Raw genomic sequence first — 19,853 nt, 5'->3', positions numbered from 1 at the left:
TCTATTGTGCTAAACTCCATGCTGCATGCTGGGGGCTTGATATCTGTCTTCATCCCAAGTACTTGCAGGATTGTCAGATGAAAGAGGTGAGCATCTGTTCTCCACTTCCACTGAGGCAGTGATCACAGGGAATGAGCTGAGAACATCATTGGACACCGAGGTATTTATAATAGATTTTCCTGTCAGTCAGGGTAACTATAATGCTTTCCTAGAAGAGGGCATAGAGATTTTCTTCTCTGTACATTCTTCAGAATTAAAAATTTAAATTACAGTTCATCTCACAGGGGTGGTTTGTGTTTGCTCTTGAGTTAAGGAGCTTGGAATAAGTAGTCTCTCAAATTTCCTTCCAAATACTTTCTTCCCTTTTTAAGTGGATATGTGAGTTAGAATTTCTGGCTCTTATTCGCTTGCTTTACTTAGAACTTTCCCTCAGTTATGTTTAGTCAACGAATGTGTGAAAATCCTGTCATTTTATGAAGAGGCTTCTGTTTGGAATACAAATGTGAAAACTTTAAAGAAGACAAGTGGCCATGTGTAAAAATACCTGCTTCTATTCACATAGTGCAGGGTAGTTACTATTTGGTAGATTTCTATTTGTTGGTAGCATCAGTAATATATAATTCTGATATAATTTTAGGCAGAAACTAATAACCCCATCTGGAGCCCATATCCAAATGGGACTTGACTCTTCTAGTTCATTTCCACAAACATTATATAGAGCTCATTGTATTGTTCTATGTGCCAAGAAACGTAGGGGGAAAATGAGAGCCGAGTCTTGAGTTGGTTGATAAAAATTTGGAGTAAAATATTTAATATTAAGTTACATATAATCTGTAATATCAATATAACATAATATTAAGTATAAAACTAAAATATAACATCACATTTGATAGACTGAGAGTTTTAAGTCTGGGTTGTAGACTGGCCTTGCTACCTCGTTGGGGCAACTCACTCATGGCCTTCTTGGGTTCCATGAACTATAAATTACCTGCCCTCCTTATACTATAGAACAATTGTTAAGTTGTAAATATATGCAGAAGTCTTTGAAAACTGCAAAACATTATAAAATGCAAATGATGAGATTACATTAATAATTGGTATCATGATAAATTAATGAACAGTGATACAAATACTAGGACTCAACCCTGAAGTATCTTTGTTCCGCTCTTCAGAATGTGTTATTACTTGGCGTATCTTGTAAACGTGCTTCAGTCACCCACAGTGGCCTCCAGTGGCAGTATGCTAGAAATCCAGACTGTGAAAAAAAGAAATCTTATTTAAAATGAGGTTTCATACTTTGGAAGCAATATGGTGGTTCCTCAAAAAATTAAACATAAAATTACCATATGATCCAGCAATTCTACTTCTGTGTATATAGCCCAAAAAAATGAAAGCAGGTACTCAAACAGATATTTTTACACCAGTGTCCGTAGCTGCAGTATTCACAACAACCAAAAGGTAGAAACAACCCAAACATCCATGGAATGATGCATTAATAAACAAAATGTGACCTCTACATACAATGGAATACTATTCAGCCTTAAAAAGGAAGGAGATTCTGACACATGCTACAACATGGATGAACCTTGAAGACATCCAAAGTGTAGTAAGTCAGACACAAAAGGACAAATGTAAAATTTCACTTATATGAAGCACATAAAATAGTGAAATTCGTAGAGACAGAAGGTAAACTGGTGGTTGCCAGGGGATGAAAGAAGAGGAATGGGGACTTACTGTTGAATGGATACCGAGTTTCAGTTTGGAAGGACGAAAACTTCTGCAGATGGATGGTGGTGATGGTCGCACAACAATGTGAATGTGATTAATGCCACTGAACTGCACACTTAAAAAGTGTCAAAATGGTCAATTTTAGGCTTTATGTATTTCACACAAGACAGAAATTGCGTATTTCCTTCTTTGAAAACAAGAACGTTTGGCTGTTGGATTTTTCTAATAAGTGAAAAATAGAGAATTTTGAGAACGCTTAGGCTTATCAGCCACAAAGTTGAATGTCAGTACCTCCGATTCTGACAAAGTTTACCTGTTTTTATCATTCAGAGAACTGTTTTTTGATTTTTTTCGGTGAGAACAGCAAGCACATGTTTTGCACTGAACGGTCTTTCAAAAGTGTGGCGTCCAAATTTGGATTCTTCTATTTATATCAGAAAGCAATGTGGGGAACTTCTGTATCTTAAAATGAAGATTACATTGTTTTTGATATGATATGTTTTTGATGTAAAGTATTTTTTTAAATTCTGGTCTGTGAAAATTGGCAAGCTTTGTATATTTATAGTAACTTTAAGTCAGAGACTCTTACCAAGCTAAATAATAGAAACTCATTGCATCCTGACATATCAGCTTTCTTCTAAAGAGTCCCCTTAGCTTTCACATTTTCCATCTCATGTTATTAGTATAATCTTATGACAGGCAGTTTTACAAATGGAGAAGATATATAATTTTTTACTGTTAATACACTGACTATGATGAAAGTAGGATTAATTCCTATACCAATTAAAGAAGATAAACTTTTCTGTGTCAGTACCGTTCTAGGTACTGGGCTGGGCTACGACATGATATGAGTTCTGCTTGTCAAGGAACTTTGGCGGGCTGGGGAGGCAGACTGAGATGCAGTGTACTAAGTGCTCCAGTGTGGTGGGCACCGTGGGAGCAGGGAGAGAGGCCAAGGAGCTAGTCTGATGGCCAATGAGAGAGTCCTCAGGGAGCTGAGGCTTTAAGCTAGACATGAAAGATAAGTGGGAGTTACAGGTCCAAGAAAAAGTGGAGGCAAAATCAAATATCTAAGAACCGCTAGCCCATCGTTCTTTCCACGGAACCTCCTATTGCTAGGGAAAAATAAATGTTCAAAACATAGTTGTACAATATTCATGTACTAAATATGTCAGTCACCACCTGGTCAGTCCTTTTCATTTTACAGATGAAGACTCTAAAGCCTTGGGAATTAAGGAGTGCAGTATTGTTGCCCCATTTCAGTGACGTTAGCTGGCTTGTGTCTGCTTTCTCCTCTCACCAGCCTGAAGGATGTTTATGAAACTAGAGTTCTGTCTCTTGTGCCGGCATCATCCCCGAGGGTTGCTCTGAGCTTCACACCAGCCCCATGTTTCTGTGCCTTTCACAGTGTCACAACCAAAGACGAGCTGGGGAAGGCAGCGCCTCAGCTCCTGACTCCTGGGCTGATGGGAGAATCTTCAGAATCCTTCAGTGCCTCAGAGGACGAAGGCCAAAGGGAATACCAGGCCAATGACTCTGACTCTGATGGGCCTGTCTTGTATACCGATGACGATGACGATGAAGAGGATGAAGACGAGGACGGCAGTGGAGAAAGTAAGGCTCTTTTCAAGAGGTAGGGAGGGAAGTCTGTGGTGGGCAGAAGCAGCTGCAGCCTGTAAAGGGCAAAAGCCTCATCAGGAGCCCGACACTTGATGTTTTCTTTCCCCTCATGTGCCTTTCTCAGATTAGAAATGTATATCTTCTGAGGTCTAGCTTTAGATGACAGTCCTTTCTGGAAGATGATTCCAGAGGGCAGGGCGGTGGGGGAGTCAGTCTATGAGGCCAGTATGCATATTTGAATTTGTCCAGAAAGTCAAACAACAGAGGCCTTTCTCAGATTGATCAAAGATGGCGCTTCACACTGGGACCTTTGTTGAATAAAGAGCATCAGTGCGGGATTTGCTGGATTACTCATGGGGGATGTTTGAGAATTTCACTCCTTTTTTTTTTTTGCGGTACGCGGACCTCTCACTGTTGTGGCCTCTCCTGTTGCGGAGCACAGGCTCCGGACGCGCAGGCTCAGCGGCCATGGCTCACGGGCCCAGCCGGTCCGCGGCATGTGGGATCTTCCCGGACCGGGGCACGAACCCGTGTCCCCTGCATCGGCAGGCGGACTCTCAACCACTGTGCCACCAGGGAAGCCCAAGAATTTCACTCACTTTTATACTGTGGTTTAAAAGGAGGAATGAGTCAAGAATGACTAATACCTTTTAAGAATTAAAAACAGTCACTCATCCATGATAAGAAAGGTGGTATGCCTTCTAAGAAGGAATGATAGTAAAGTGGATAAAGCCAACCATTTATATATAACTTAGGGAACTGGAAAAATGCTATTTTTTTAAATAATCTTCTGAGAAAGATGACTTGGGAGCGATTCAGTATGGAATTGAATTTACAGATTATAAAAAGTTATTAATATATTCATGATTAAACAGCATTGTCAAATTCCTTCTAGTTTGTACTGAATAATGAAAAAATCATCAACAATCAAATCAAAAATAACAAAAATCATTATCATTCATTGGTATTTACTATCCTCTGTGAGATATCAGGGATTGCTGGGTAATTTAGGATTAAAACATAGGTATCACAGGTAGACTTTTGTCAGTGGTTTTCTGAGTGGGGGGAGGAAAAGGGAAGACGAGGATTTACTCTACAGAATAAGCAAAGGGGCTAAGTGTTTAAGACTCGAAAAAGAAAAGGCGTTATGCAATCAGTAGTTTCCGTGGTATGCCGTCTCAGCAGAATAAACTTCAAATGTCACTGTCCAAAAGATGAGGTGATACTTGCTGTTTTTTTCAGGGTTTCCCAACATTTTTCGGAATATTTTAAAAAACAGTTCTTCACACCATTGTAAAGCAATTATACTCCAATAAAGGTGTTAAAAAAACCAAACCAAAACAAAAAAACAGTTCTTCAGTTTTTCAAAACGAACTACATCCAACTTGAAACTATTTTTTCTTCAGGTTAATTAAAATTCTACCGTTGCTAAAGAATTTGGTCTGGACTCTATTTAAAATCCCTGCCCACGTGTAACCTGAGTGCCACTGGCTAAAATCCTTTCTCTGCATTTCTGCCTTTTCTAATCCTCAGGTGCTTTGGCCAGTAAAATACGACGAAGGGATACTCTTGCTATCAAACTTGGCAACAGACCGTCTAAGAAGGAATTAGAGGACAAAAACATCTTGCAGCGTACCTCTGAAGAAGAGAGGCAGGAAATCCGACAGCAAATTGGAACTGAGCTTGTCAGGTAATTGCTGAAATCTGGGGACAGCACTGACTAATTCTTACTTTTCTCCTTCCTACAGTTCCCTCCCTAACTGAGATCACTGTGACTCCCTCATGGAAGGGCACGCCTGGCCTATCTGGTCTTCTAAAGTTGGTCTTGGATGGTGAATCGCTCAAAGAAGCTCCTTTTTGGTCCAGCTAGCCAGTAGCTTTGAGGTCGCCAAAGCCCGATCCAAGTGGGGGCAAACTTTTTCTATAAAGGACCAGTTAGTAAATCTCTTAGGCTTTGTTGGCCAGACAGTCCCTATTGCAGCTACTTGACTGTGTTATTGTAGCATGAAAGCAGCCATAAACAATACATAAACAGATAAGCACGGCTACATTCCAAGAAAACATTCTTCGCTAAAACAGGCTGCAGGCCAGAGTTGGCCTGCGGGCCATAGTTTGCCCAACTCCTGGTTTGATTCACGGACTCCCTATAGCATTCCTATGACTGCCATCCGCTTCTGCCCTGGGGGCTGCGAGACTACAGAAATGTTAAGTAGCTTCAAGGGCCAGTTCCATCCTAGTCAGGTAGCCATAGCCCCCATATCGAAACTTCCCCCTTTTCACTTGAAATAAATGGTCATCTGACTGCACTTCCTGCCTCCGCCATTGTAGGATTTCTACTTTTGCCACTCGTGGCATTGGAAGTCCATGGAACTGGCAGTTTTAATAGAAGCAAGTGCTGAAACTCTCCTTTTTATGATCAGTTTAAGCATATTTAAGTATTAGTTGTTTTGCTAACTTCCCTCACTCTGCATAAAAAATCGTTTGCATTAATTGGGAGAAGGGAACAGCCTGGAACACCAGAACAAGATTTGGAGGTGGGAGAAAAGTCCTCCCCTTGCTTGGAAGTGGAAGATTTCTGTGACTGTGGTGTATCTGCAGGGTAGGCATGTGAGGGGTTCAGAAACCACTGTCTGTTTTGTAGATGGGGCCAAGCCGGGGCTTGTGCAGATTAAATGAGATGGTACACTGAAGGTATGTTAGTGCCTAGATCCTAGGGAGCACTTAAGAACATGAAATATTTTTTATTAAAGTATTACCTCTTAAATTAGCAAAACACTTTTATAAATTAAACCCAATGTCGGCAACTTTATGAGAAAATAGGACACATATACTTGGCCCTTGTTCAATATTTCTGAAGAACAACTTAATAATACAAGAAAAGAATTCTAAAACAGTATTTCTTTACATGGTAATTCCGTTTGGGAGGTTATACAAGAAGGAAATAATCTAAAAGGGAAAAAAACCTGTGTTTTCCAAAGATGTTTATTTGAAGGGTATTTAGAGCAGTGAGAAATTAAAGCAAACCCGAAACACTCAAAAACAGGGAACTGATGAAGAACATTGTGAGAAGTTGACACCATGAAATAACTGTAGGGTGGTGGTTTTCTAACTCTGCATTAGGATTTCTTGGAGAGGATACTCAGGCTTCCTGGGGAGAGCTAGGGAAGCGGGTGTGTTTTGGGGCTGAGGCGGGAGAGGACTCCTTCATTGTAGGTCTAAGTAGCCAACCAGAGCAGCACTTCTTCTGTTTTTGTAAAATTCCACTCCAACCCCCAAAAGTTTGAGAGCCTCTAGAAACACACATGTAGTCCATATCTATAAAAATCTGATCAGGGTAGGGTTTTTAGTTTTATAAGTATATAAATTTTATAGAATTGTTTTTCTACAAACCCAGCACACCTAGTCCCTGTCATTCAAAGATAAACCACTTACAGTTCCTGCCTTAGAGGACTCCATGTCTAGTGAAAGAGGCAAAATTTATACTGAGTGATGGGGATCATGTAAAAAGCACAAACATCTAGGTCAAGAGAACCACGTAGGAGTCCTGGCTCTGTCGTTCAGTAGTGTTTTCTGGAAGGCAAGGGAATTAATCTCTCATTTTCTTATCTGTAAAATGGGAACTGGCTGCCACCTTGCTGAATTGTTTCAAGGATTCAAGATAATGTAAGCTAAGCACCCAGCATAGTGACTGGGACTTAAAAGGATGAACTAATGAGAGCTGTGATTATTATCTTTATAATAATAAGTGCTTTAATCGATGTATAATTTATGTAGAACTGCTGTAGAGGGACAAAGAACCAGGAGCCTTTAATAACTTAAAAGATTTCAGGGCTTCCCTGGTGGCGCAGTGGTTGGGAGTCCGCCTGCCGATGCAGGGGACACGCGTTCGTGCCCCGGTCCGGGAAGATCCCACATGCCGCAGAGTGGCTGGGCCCGTGGGCCATGGCCGCTGAGCCTGCGCATCCGGAGCCTGTGCTCTACAACGGGAGAGGCCACAACAGTGAGAGGCCCGCGTACCGCAAAAAAAAAAAAAGATTTCAGTAGGTGAAGAAGGAGAGGAGGGCATTCCAGAGAAAGGAAACTCCATAAACAAAAGAAGGATGATGTCTTTGGGGGATGATATCGTACAGATATATAGTATAGGATATATGAATGGCACAAAATCTGGCTGGCATAGATGTTCACTGGCCTTTTTTGTGGGCTCACTTATTAAGTGAATTCAAGGTAGCGCTGATGAAGATTAAATGTTAAATTTTTAATGAGCTATTCAAAATATCATTGATTTTAATTCTTCATACCATTTCTGTCACAGCCATAAACATTTAGAATTGATAGTATCTTGCATTAAGATTGCCTTTCATGTATATTAGTTTAATTTGCACAAATTCAATCTATCAGTACATCCAGAGGAAGTTTTTGTCTGTGATTAACAACAAATTAATAATGTAAACAAGACCAAGAACAAAATTATAATGGGTTAATAAGACATTGAGCCCTTGTGTACAAATGATCAGGTACTAATCCCAAATGAGCCTGGCTTTTCTTGAAGGTTGATGGAAATGGCCTGTATACCTCAAGATAACTTTATATACATTGTAAATTTGTTTGAGATCCCGAAAGTAGTATTTTCCTGAAAGCACTGTGCAGTATAAATTGATCATCTCATGAATTGGTATGAACCCTTGAGCCTTTTTTTAGATTCTAATTATCTGTATGTTAATTAGGGTACAGGCTAAGCTGCTCTAACAGAGACCAAAAAGTGCAGTGGTCCAAACAAGCCACTTCCACGTGTTTGCTTCTTTTTCACATTGCAGTGCAGGGGTAGGTGGGCTGTCCAGCATGGGTGGGGAGCACAGCTCCAGGCAGTCAGATAGGCGCCCAGGTTCCTTCCGTCTTGTTGCTCTTCCATCTCCGTGGATATCCTCATCTGCATGATCTGAGCTGGCTCACATGACCATGTTTAAGTTCTACCCTGTGGAAGAAGGAAAGAGAGAAGGGAATACACACCCAGTCACTTTAAGTGTAAAAAGCAGACATTACAAACACCGCTTCTGCTCACATCCCATTGCAAGAACTCAGTCACACAGCTGCACCTTGCCTGTAGGGAGGCAGAAATCTATAGCTGGGTGTTCAGCTAAAACTCTGGGGGTTCTGTTTCTAAAAGGAAGAAGGGAGTATGGGGGGGGTAGTTAGCAGTCTCAGCCACAATCTCTAGTCTCCAAACTAATGGAAAGGAGGCTTAAAAATGGATTTTTGTTTCTCAAAACACAAAAAAATACAGCTTTGCTTGTTGTTTTATTTTGCGTCTCCCATTAAGGCGGCCTTGTTTGTAACCGGCAGCATATCTGTTTTTTCATCACAGGAGACTTAGCCAGAGGCCCACAACTGAAGAATTAGAGCAAAGAAATATCCTGAAGCGTGAGTATCCTGTACTACACAGTGAATTCCTCGTGTAACCATGAACAAGCTCCCTCTAGAGAAAATCCATTTGTCAGCAGGGAACCTTAATATATTTATTCACGAATGACTGAAATGGCCCATTTAGATCACATTTTTATATAATTATTTATATCATTTTTAAAATAATTTCTTGACGTTTGTGTTTCATTTTATGGCTTTAAGCCTGAGATACCCCAGAGCAGTGTCGTGGTTGTGACAGTTGTTTTTAAGAAAGATGAAATTTATTCCATGTATTCTTTCACCCAAATATTAAATAGAAGAAAATGCTCTAGTCTGCTTGCAACTAAATGTCAAAGAAAAGACCAAAAAATCCACAAGGAAATAAATCAAACATTCCTATATTATTATTAATAATAGTGTGTTGCCAGGTTTAACAAATGACTCCATTTAAAACAGAATTATGGGAAAAGGAATTTTTCAATCCATTTCATTTTCCTTTGTTATGATAACTCTGTTTCCCTCTTGAGTTATTTATAATTTTTCAGCACTTAAGGAGTTCTCCATTCATTTTCCTACTTCATTTTCCCATTCTCTTTCCCCCTCTATCTTCTTGGACTTTACATTTTACTCATTGGTCCGGTCGTATTTACGTTATTGGAGTTCATATGTTGAAGCTATAAAATGAATAGAAGTGGTTTGTTGTGCTATAGTGGATCGATGTGGTTACTAACCACAGTGAGTTAAATAATGGATATTTTTAAATTGAGCCTAGCTGTAGTTTTCTATATTATTAACCCAGTTCCAAAAGAGCTTTTTATTGTATGAAATATCAAACAGCAGGGATGGGCAAAACTCCAGAGAGTACTATAATAGTACGTGCGGGAAATCTTTTTCAACCAGGCTTTTAGAGTCAAGTTGGCCTGTCTGGGTGATTCCCATTCTCCAGATGAGTTGTTTTCTTTCCTGAAGGAAAGAAAGATTTTAACAGCATATTTATACTACAGTTGCTATTACTGAGACAACCGGACAGTGAAGACTGAACAGTGGGATGAACTGCCAGTCTACGGGGTTCTTTCCTTGCAAGGTTTTTTTCTGGCCTTTTTTGAGCATAACTGGCATGGAACCCAAAGAAGAAGGACTTAAGTGACCATCAGTGTGTGGAAGAGCCAGTTTGGAGATGGAAAAAGTCATGGCTAGATAAGAAAAAAAAAACTGTGTTTAGCTTTCTGAGGAAGAATGAAAGCAACATCTCATTTTGACAACAAAACCAAACCAAAAAGGCTCATGGTTTTTAATAATAGGTTCCTGGAAAATATTTATGAATTAAATTGTAGATAAGCTCAAATGCAGTCCATAAGCTCCGAAAACACAGAGTGTATCTTATTGGCTGCCTGATGCAATACCTAGAAAAAAAAGAAAGAGCGAATCCTGGGTAATTCTTTCCTGCTCGTGGGAGACACACAGAGCCAAACCACATTGCTGTTTGGTTATTTGAGGAACTGTTTCATAGATTAGAAATGTATCGCACATTGATCTTAAGTGCTGTGTTGGCTTTATATACTCCATTTTCCTGGAGGTTGGGGAAAGGGTGAAACGCCAAAGTCAACTTCAGATTTGACTCCAGCCTTTTTTTACTTCCTTCTTAGTTTGTCTAAATGTGCTTATGCTGGAAACAAAAGACACGTTTCCAGTCTGGAGAAGCTGATAACTGGCTTGTGATCTCCTGACATAATGTATGGTCAAGGGAAGCAGAAAAGAGAACTGGTGGAGGACACCCAAAACATTCTGCTGAGCAGCCCCAGGGAACTGGATGGCCAGAGCTGACAACACTTTATTCAGTTCCTCTTGTTTCTGTGTTCTTCCACATAGATTACTCTTGTTTGTTTTGTCTCCATCTTTTGTTCAAAAGCAATATGATTGTCTATTTGAAGAAAAGTCTGTGTGTGATGTGGTGTGATTTTTAAGGACACTTATTTAACGAGGCCATCTTTTCTTGACAGATTAGGAAACTAATTCACAGCATAAAACATTCAGCAGTGCTCAAATCCAAGCCTGTCACTAGTTTAATAAACATGAATCAAATGGCAGTCAACGCTGATAGCAGTAATTGGAGACCACAGGACAAATTTCATTTCTTAGTATCTTTCCCAGTACCACACCTAATTTGATCTCTTTCCTATTTTAGTGCATCTAGGGTTTTTAAAAAAACATATATATTAAGTTAGATTTTGGAACTAGTTTCTTAATATTGTTAAAATAGAAAGCAAGTTTTGGTGTTTGCAGGATCAACTTTTGCGTATTAGGAAAAGAGATGTTCGTGGAACATCTTCTACAGGGTAGGGATAAAATATTCAGGTCCTCTAATACTGTTTAGCTAGGGCCATAATTCCAGCTAAATTGTCATAGAGAAAACATGTATTAAGCCATTGAGTTCTGCATGTATTTTTCCCCAGTGTTTTGTTATGTAATTTTTAAAGCATACAGAAAAGCTGAAATAATTTTACAGTAATACTCATATATCTACTATCTTTATTCTACCATTAACATCTTACTTTATCACATATCTGTCCATCCATGGAGACATCTTATTTTTTGGATGTATTTCAAAGTAGGTTTATAAATATATTTTCATTTCTTACCAACACCCATGTGGAAACATGTAAAACAGCAAAAAGTGAAATAATCCCACAAAAAAATGTTTGGCTATTTTTAATCCATCTTATCTGAGTTGGTGACTGAAGAATATCTTACTCCAGTTGTTGGTACTTCGGTGCTTTTCTTTCTTCTTTTCGCATCATCCATGAAAGGCTCTGGGCAGCACTTGGCAGGCAGGTTTCTTGTAGCGCCCACTGCTGTTAAACTACGTGTATCGTTTGTATGCTTATGGCAAACGCTTTCCGTGGCTGTTCTGATACCCGCCCCTCTCTGCTCTGATGAGTTACTGAAGGCGAGATTTGTCAGTGAGCCAGTCATTTCCTTCATGAGTATCCCTCCAGTCTGTTCAAAGTGACCAGACGTGCTTTCATCCTACTTTACAATTAGCCCTCTAATAATTTTTTTTTAAAGTTCCAAAAACTCGGTGAATTTTTGTCTTGTTTTGTTTTGTTCGTACTGCACGGCTTGTGGGATCTTAGTTCCCCAACCAGGAATCAAACCCAGGCCCTCAGCAGTGAAAGCACGGAGTCCTAACCACTGGACCACCAGGGAATTCCCTTGGTGAATGTTTTAAAACCAAGTTTAAGGTTTAACCTTGACTCTTAGTAGAAGATTTAACGATGACTATTTATTAAGATTCCTAGGAACAGTCACGTTGGCCTTCCTCCACCTCTCACCCTCTTCCTCTAACTTCTTTAGAGGCATAATTTCAAATATGGGAAATCTAAGGAAGTCAGTTCCTGATGTTAGAGAAGAATTCCCAACTGGTAAAATCCTGTTTATTTACAGTTGGCCCTTCTTTTTTTAAATATCACTGGCTGACACCTAGATGTGCAGTATGCTTCATAAAGCAAAATTATCTAATATTCTCTTCCAGGAAATTATGTTTTGTGTATTTCTTGAAAATTGGAGCATTTGTTAGCTTTGAGTCATACTAGATATCCAGTATTTTGTCTTTGGAAAGTACCTTTGAAAATGTAGCATAATCATTATATAGAAAGAATAACTGAAATGTTGTAACAATTATATTTTTCTTTTTATTAATATCATCAAAGGCCTGACCCTGTAAAGCCCTAGTTTGAATCACATGAACCACAAGCTCGGTATTTGTCTATTATATATAATTTACAATCCACATGCCTTATCCAACGCATATAAAGTAATTATTTGGGACTTCCCTCATGGCGCAGTGGTTAAGCATCTGCCTGCCAATGAAGGGGACACGGGTTCAAGCCCTGGTCCGGGAAGATTCCGCATGCCTTGGAGCAGCTAAGCCCGTGTGCCACAACTACTGAGCCTGCGCTCTAGAGCCTGCGAGCCACAACTACTGAGCCCGCGAGCCACAACTAGTGAGCCTGCGTGCCACAACTACTGAAGCCCACATGCCTAGAGCCCGTGCTCTGCAACAAGAGAAGCCACTGCAATGAGAAGCCTGCACACTGCAACCAAGAGTAGCCCCCGCTCACCGCAACTAGAGAAAGCCTGCACACAGCAATGAAGACCCAGTGCAGCCAAATAAATAAAATTACTTAATTAATTAATTTTAAAAAAAAGAGAGAGCAGCAGATGTCTGCCTGCATTCTGAGTCTCCCCACTTCCTTTAAAAAATAATAGTAAAGTAATGATTTGAGCCTAAGGATGTGTTTTAAGGATATCAAAGGATATATTGCATATATTTTGTGAAGCAATTAGAAGAACCTACAGTATTTTCATAGGAAGAAATCTGAATTATAATCAGATTTTGTTTGACACTCACAGGCGCTTAATGAAAGCATACTATCTAGTTGTTTCTTGTCTTGCAGGGTAATTTCAGTTTATGTTCATTCTTTGTCTAAATAACCAGACTGATCATACTCTTTCTTACAAACTAAAATTAGTATTTCAGAAGAACGTCAAGACTTTTCCCTGTCCGGATAAGGAAAATTAATAGAGAATTTAGCATGTTCAGCTAGCAAATACAGATGTTGCAAATACTGAATACTGATACTGTATTCACAGTAAAACAATGTTAGTGCTAAGAAGTCTGTTTGAATTTTAAAAGTAAATCTGTCTGTTACAGAGGAGACTTTTCTTTTTCAGCCTTTTGGTTGAGCCTTTATACAGTGTGATTTTCCTTCAGTAGAATTCATAACAGCACTTTCTAAAAGACATTCTTTCGTAAACATTGGTATCCAAGAATCTATGCTCACTTATCAAACAAAGTATGAGCTACAGGAACCAACAGAGAGAAGTTCATCAAATAGCAACCATTAAAATCCTGAGCAGTGTTTATTTCTTTTAAAATTCTGGACAATTTTTTCTTAATTCCATCTGTTGGACAGCGTTCATTTGAGTTGGCCTTTAAATTGTACTACTTGGTGAAGCACTAGAGAAAGAGAAGACTTGGAAAGTTAGCATCACAAGAAAATAAATCATCTCCATCAACCGTACACCATAACCCCATTCAGAACATTCTGGTTTGAAAGCAAAGTCCAAAGAAATGATTACATTCTGCTTCTATGGAAACCAAAGCAGACAAATGTATTTTGCTTGGATTTGAATGGAAATCAGCAACTCAGACATGCATCAGGTGGTTCTAATTTGTTTTTGTGATGTGATTCAGATTTTCACACAAAGGTCAGATCCAGTAGTAAGTTTCTATCTGAATTCTGATAAATTGTACTTATAAAAGCCTATGAGATGATCAGCAGTGAGAGGCTTTCACTGGAGTATGGGCACTCTTGTGGTTTTTTCAGAATAGAACAAGCAGTCAGGAAGCAAAAAGTTTTACAATTAGTAAATAAACCAATCCTATAAGGAAAAAAATAATATTATCTGTAACTTAATGATTGATCCTTCTGCAGAATCTTTCGATAACTTTTTAAAGATGTTGGTGGAGTGTTTGATCAATATCCGTGAAGTCAAATAACTGTGGCCTGAGCTACTTTTCTGATTGTATAATCTTTTATATTAACTAAGTCTTCATGCCTTTCCTCCCCTTCCCCCCACAATTAATAAACAGAAAAGAATGAAGAAGAAGAGCAAGAAGCAAAAATGGAACTGAAACGCAGACTCAGCAGAAAGGTGATGAAACTGTGATGGTTAACGAGCGTGTGTATTTTGAGTATACTTCATTTTTAAAATGCAAGTCAGTGCTTTACATGTAAATCTGATATTTAGGAATAATTATTCCTATTAGTCTACTGACTAATCACAGACATTAAAATCAATGTAATGTTTGCAATATGAATTATGTTTATATTTATGCATAATATGCTAATTTTGAAAAGTCGACAGTCAAAAGTTTTAAATTACATTTGCCAATTATGAAAATAACATATAATCTGTGTGAAATTTTTTCAAATGCCAAAAGGACAAAAAAGACTAGAAAATCATGCAGACGTCTCCCATTCAGAGATAACCATTATTAACATTTCAATGTGTAGTTTGTAAAAATGCTCACTGTTTCCATGCAGTTTGGGAAACACTGAATAAATACTTTGTTATTACTAAAGATTCTGAGCTGGGTGAGTAATTTATTAAGTAAACTTGATCATCCAGCTTGCCTGCTGCAGTGCTACCCAAATTGACAAATGGCTTACCTCCAAAACTCAGACCGTTGTTTCTACCCATTTATGAAAATATAAATCTGATACCAGGGCCCTCGCTCTTTTCGGTAAGTGTTAAAATAATAATAATCTTTGGAAAAATTAAGCACTATCAGAGTTTATATTTCATTATAAACACCTTGCTCAGTAATTCTTCAGATATATACCTTTCACAGCTGGATAAGGCAGGATGAGTAAAATATGACATCTGCAGCAAAGAGTGTGACCTGACCCACATTTATTTGGGCTGGCTGGGGAGTTCACAGCCAAAACATTCCAAGGCAGAAAGAAGAAGCACTCCATTCCCATGGAAAAGTTGGAGACTGTATTTTGAGAGGTTTTGGTTTTGATTTTTAGGGAAAAATAGCCTTAATTCATCTCTTTTTTTCCTCAGAGATCCCAAACATCAAACAATAATCAAGTTAAAAAAGACACTATAAACTGAATTTCTTGAGATGGCTCTTCTAGCAATTCAATGGCCATTAAGTTACCAGCTACAGATAAGCAGTAACCCCTCCTCCTTGCTCCAGCTCACCTCTGTCATACATATAGTCTTTTCTTAATCCAGTTGGGTCCTTCTGGGAGACAACAGAGTTGCCCTACCCCCACTAGCCTGTACCACACAGAGCTCCCTGCCATAGGTGCAAAATATTCCATAGCACTAATAGCTACCCCGTAACTGGCACAGCCCTGAAGGGCAAGACTAGATGGAGAACTTCTGACCTCTGTGACCATTGGTCACTTGCATTGTGGGAAGTGCCCAGAAGCAAGGGTTTCTCTACCTTCTTAAGCCTACCTGCCCTAGAGTGGCAGTAAGACGCTAGCAGTATAGATAGCACAGTAACTGAGAGTATAACAGAACCACTTAGATTTTTCCTCCCTTTGTCCATCACCCACCAGGGCTTTATGAAGATAGAAGGAGCCGCCGTTGCCTTATCCCAGGTCAAGTAGGCTCAGGGTGTAGACCCAGACCTAAGAATCCTTGAATGCCTTGAGTTTTAGAGCATTGACAGTTCAGCCTCTCGTTTTACTCAAGAGGAAACCAAGGAAAGGGGAGCGTTTTGACCACAAAAAACATCAGTTTTTGTTTGTTTGTTTGTTTTGTGGGAGTGCTTAATTTTTCCAAAAATTGAACCCATGCAAATAAGGAATGCCTCCAAAGAGGACCACTTAAACCATGGATAGTCTGGCTGTATATAGAGTGTATGTATAGAGAGAAAAATACTGAAAATGGACCCGATGGGTAAAACATAGGCCTGGCTCTACGTGTCCGACAATACTGTGACACCTCCCAACTGAGAAAGGCCACAAAAGCATGAAACTTAATAGCGGACAGTAGATGATGCCTGTTCAACCAGGGGCCAAGTTTCTTTAGTCTCTCAGGACGATCTCTGTCTGTTCTTGGGCTTGAGAAAGGACCATGAGAGGAAAACAAATACACACAGGGCAGGGTAGATTAAATATAACCATAAATTTGAATTTGACAAAAACCACAGGGGGACTCCGAGTTATTAGAAGTGTCTTAAGGTTGCAGCTGGGTTTAAGCAGTTCTGGCCTCACTGAAGTGCAGTTTTCCAGTGCGTCCCCCCTCCTCATTGCTGCATATCGGCTTTTCTGGCCAAGGGTAAATGTCAGATCTGGACCTGTGTCCTTAGACTCTCCTGGAAGACTGCCATAGGCACACCCTTCACTGGATCATTCCTTTGTTGTAACTTTGTGCATTTCCGAATATGCAGGTTTAATATAGTAGGAACAGAGATTTTTATTCTCATTTCTACAAGTTGTAGGGCTTTTGTCTTGATAATTCAATCTTCAAACCAGCCATACTATATCTGGATTACTATTGTGTCTGTCCCCCGTGTCAGAGATGACAGGCACCTTTATCACAATGCCAGGCAAGGTGGGGGAAATAGCATAATGCAGATGGTTGCTAAAGACTGTGACCTATCTAACAATGGTGATTTTTATAGTTGCAAAATTAGGGCACACTGCTTTCTAGTTCTCATTAGAAACTCCCAAGATGCTGCTGCCTTTTTTTTTTTTTTTTTTGATATCTGAAAGTGACCTTATGTAACCATAACTTTGAAGTACTCTGTAGAAAACGTGCCACCATGAGGCTGTAAATGGTTTACTGAACTCATCCCTATCCTCCTGCAGCTCAGCCTGAGACCCACAGTGGCAGAGCTGCAAGCTCGAAGGATCCTGCGGTTTAATGAGTATGTGGAAGTCACCGATTCACCTGACTATGATCGCCGGGCAGACAAGCCCTGGGCCAGGTTAACACCTGCAGACAAGGCAAGACCTCAGGGGCTTGAGCCCTGATTTTATTTATGTATGATTTTATTGTTTTTCTAAAAGCTCCAATACCTACTTACTGCTTACTTAGTCATCTTAGGAGACCAGGTATTACCAAATATCCCAATAATTTTCTGCCTTTGATTATTCAAGACACTTAGGTGATACATTTAATAATATCAACATATTTATTTCAATTAAGTCTCAGAAAAAGCTTGTTCTTTGTTACCATATAACCTGCCTGCATTCAAACCTGGATTGGGGTGGGGCATGTTTCCCACAGCCATGATTTATCCTTACTCGTAGAAAATATAACTTGTACAAGTGACTCTTTTAAAGGGATACGTTAACAGTGGAAAAGGTATTGATCTCTAATCAAGGCTGGCGCACTTTTTCTATAAATGGCCAGAAAGTAAATATTTTAGGCTTTGTGGGCCGTCCAGTCTTTGTTGCAGTGGCTCAGCTTTGCCTTTGTAGCATGAAAGCAGCCATAGACAATGTGTAAGTGAATGGATGTATATGTGGTCCAATAAAACTATATTTATAAAAACAGTTGGGGGTGGTGGTGGTGGGATGAATTGGGAGATTGGGATTGACAGTATATATACTAATATGTATCAAATAGATAACTAATGAGAACCTGCTGTATAGCACAGGGAACTCTACTTCACAGTAGAAACTAACACAACATTGTAAAACAACTATACCCCAATAAAAATAAATTAATTAAATAAATAAAATAAACCAGATGATGGGCCACATTTGGCCTATGGGTCATGGTTTACCAATACTTAATCTGTATCATGGCTCACAGTTCAGGATAACTGAAATATACAGAGGGTTCCATCATGAAGAAAGACTAATTATTTTATGAGTACCATGGTTACATAAAGAATTTTGCCAACCATTTGTTTGTTTTTAAATTCTTCACTTTACAATTTTCCTGATCTCCCAAATAGTGGTTTCTAATTTTTGTCTCTAAGCAAAATTCCATATTGAGTAGTCTCATGCCACACCCAGTCTTAAAGCTAGAACTAGGTATTTAGGTACATTCTGTGCTGATGCCCTCTAATAGGAGATTTCATTCTGTAAAGCACCTACTATGTGTCAAGTTCATATTGGAGATACAGAATCAGTATTAGCTCATAAGAAGAAATGAAAACTAGAAAGGAGTAAGATTACAAAGGAAGAATGTGCAGAATGAAAACAGAAGGGAAGGAGGCTGGGAAAAGAGCCCGAGAAACCCAACACGAAGAGACATTGGAAAAATACTGAAAAGAAATGTCTGTGAGGTGGGGAAAGAGAAGCTGCAGCCTAGAAAGGGGAGTGTCAGCTCACAAGTGGTTAGTAACATAGTGAAAGGAGGCATTTTAGCTGACTGACTGTGGTGGGGACCATGAGAATAAAACACAACCTCAAGAGTCTCGCTGTGAAGAAGAGTTATGATAAGGTGGACACCTGAGGGAAAATGATTGTGGAGGCTGAAAGCTTGAGTGAGTAGAATTGGAAAATAAGAATATGAAGGGAGTGATTTTTCAATTTATGGGAAATACCTGAGCAATCTTATGCCATGAGGAAGGAGCCAAAAGAAAGGGAAAGTTTGCCTATATAGGAGAAAAAGTCAGTAAGTGCTAGAGTAGGGCATAATCAGTGGCGCAGCAGGTCAAGGATTATGCAGAAAAGGCAAGGAGGAAACCCTTGAGGTTGGGATGGAGAACACAGGCTGAGGAATGTGCCCTAAAAAAGGAGGCTTCCCCCAGGCAGGTGAAGTCCCTCAGATCGAGGGCAGCCATGAGGGCATGAAGAAGGCTGTGATACTCAGGTCGTGGGGCAAGCTTACCATCAGTCAATACCAGGTTTCCTGTAGGAAATAGCAAGTTTATGTGTTACCAGTAATTGCCTGTTAACTACTTGATGTGATTTCTTGCGCTTAGGCAAGAGTGACTCAGGTCACTCAGCGTTATTCCGCTGACAAATGGGCTGCTCCGGAGGGTCCGAGGCGGCTTGTTTACGTATCTGGCGTCTTGGTGAGGGTGGCTCAGAGGCTGGGCTTATTAGCAGCTGGGCTCAGCCAGGGCCGTCCACCAAAGCACAGACATACGGCCTCTTCAGCATGGCGGCCTCAGAGTTGTCAGGCTTCTTACATGGCGGCTGGCTTGTCCCAGAGCAAGTGCCCCGAGAGAACCAGGTGAAAGTTGCATGGCCTTATCTGACCCAGCTTTAGAAGGCACACAGCCTCGCTTCCACCACATTCTGTTAGTTCCCGGCAAGTCATAAGGTCAGCTCAGATTCAAGGGAAGGGGAATTAGCTCTGCCTTTCAGTGGGGGAGTGGTGGCAAGGTCATAGTGCAGAAGAAATGTGAGCTGGAGTTATTATTGCTGCCATCTTTGGAAAATGCAGTCTGCCATATCCACCATTCCCAGTTATCACGTTACTCAAATGTTGAATTTCAGAAAGGCAGGTAGGGCGTGGCCAGGTAAATGATTAAAATCAGAGCAAGTGCAAAGTATACAAGCAGTGAGAGTCTAAATGATCAACCACCCTTGTATGGAAACTACATTTTCCAT

The 19,853-nt window shown here is 39.8% G+C and overlaps 1 protein-coding gene across 2 annotated transcripts in view; it reads left to right on the top strand.

Moving 5' to 3' along the window:
- The window catches only part of PHACTR2 (phosphatase and actin regulator 2), a 131,824-nt gene that overhangs the window by 92,053 nt on the left and 19,918 nt on the right, over positions 1-19,853 (top strand). For both annotated transcript variants that reach the window (XM_060167708.1, XM_060167709.1), the window contains 5 exons: positions 3,137-3,342; positions 4,882-5,038; positions 8,711-8,766; positions 14,405-14,466; positions 17,148-17,285. In XM_060167708.1, the coding sequence (XP_060023691.1) occupies positions 3,137-3,342; positions 4,882-5,038; positions 8,711-8,766; positions 14,405-14,466; positions 17,148-17,285 (619 nt within the window). The remainder of the gene's footprint in view (positions 1-3,136; positions 3,343-4,881; positions 5,039-8,710; positions 8,767-14,404; positions 14,467-17,147; positions 17,286-19,853) is intronic.

The sequence above is a fragment of the Lagenorhynchus albirostris genome, chromosome 12, assembly GCF_949774975.1.
Source record: "Lagenorhynchus albirostris chromosome 12, mLagAlb1.1, whole genome shotgun sequence".
Taxonomy (NCBI): Eukaryota; Metazoa; Chordata; class Mammalia; order Artiodactyla; family Delphinidae; genus Lagenorhynchus; species Lagenorhynchus albirostris.
This window is presented reverse-complemented; position numbering and strand designations above follow the sequence as displayed.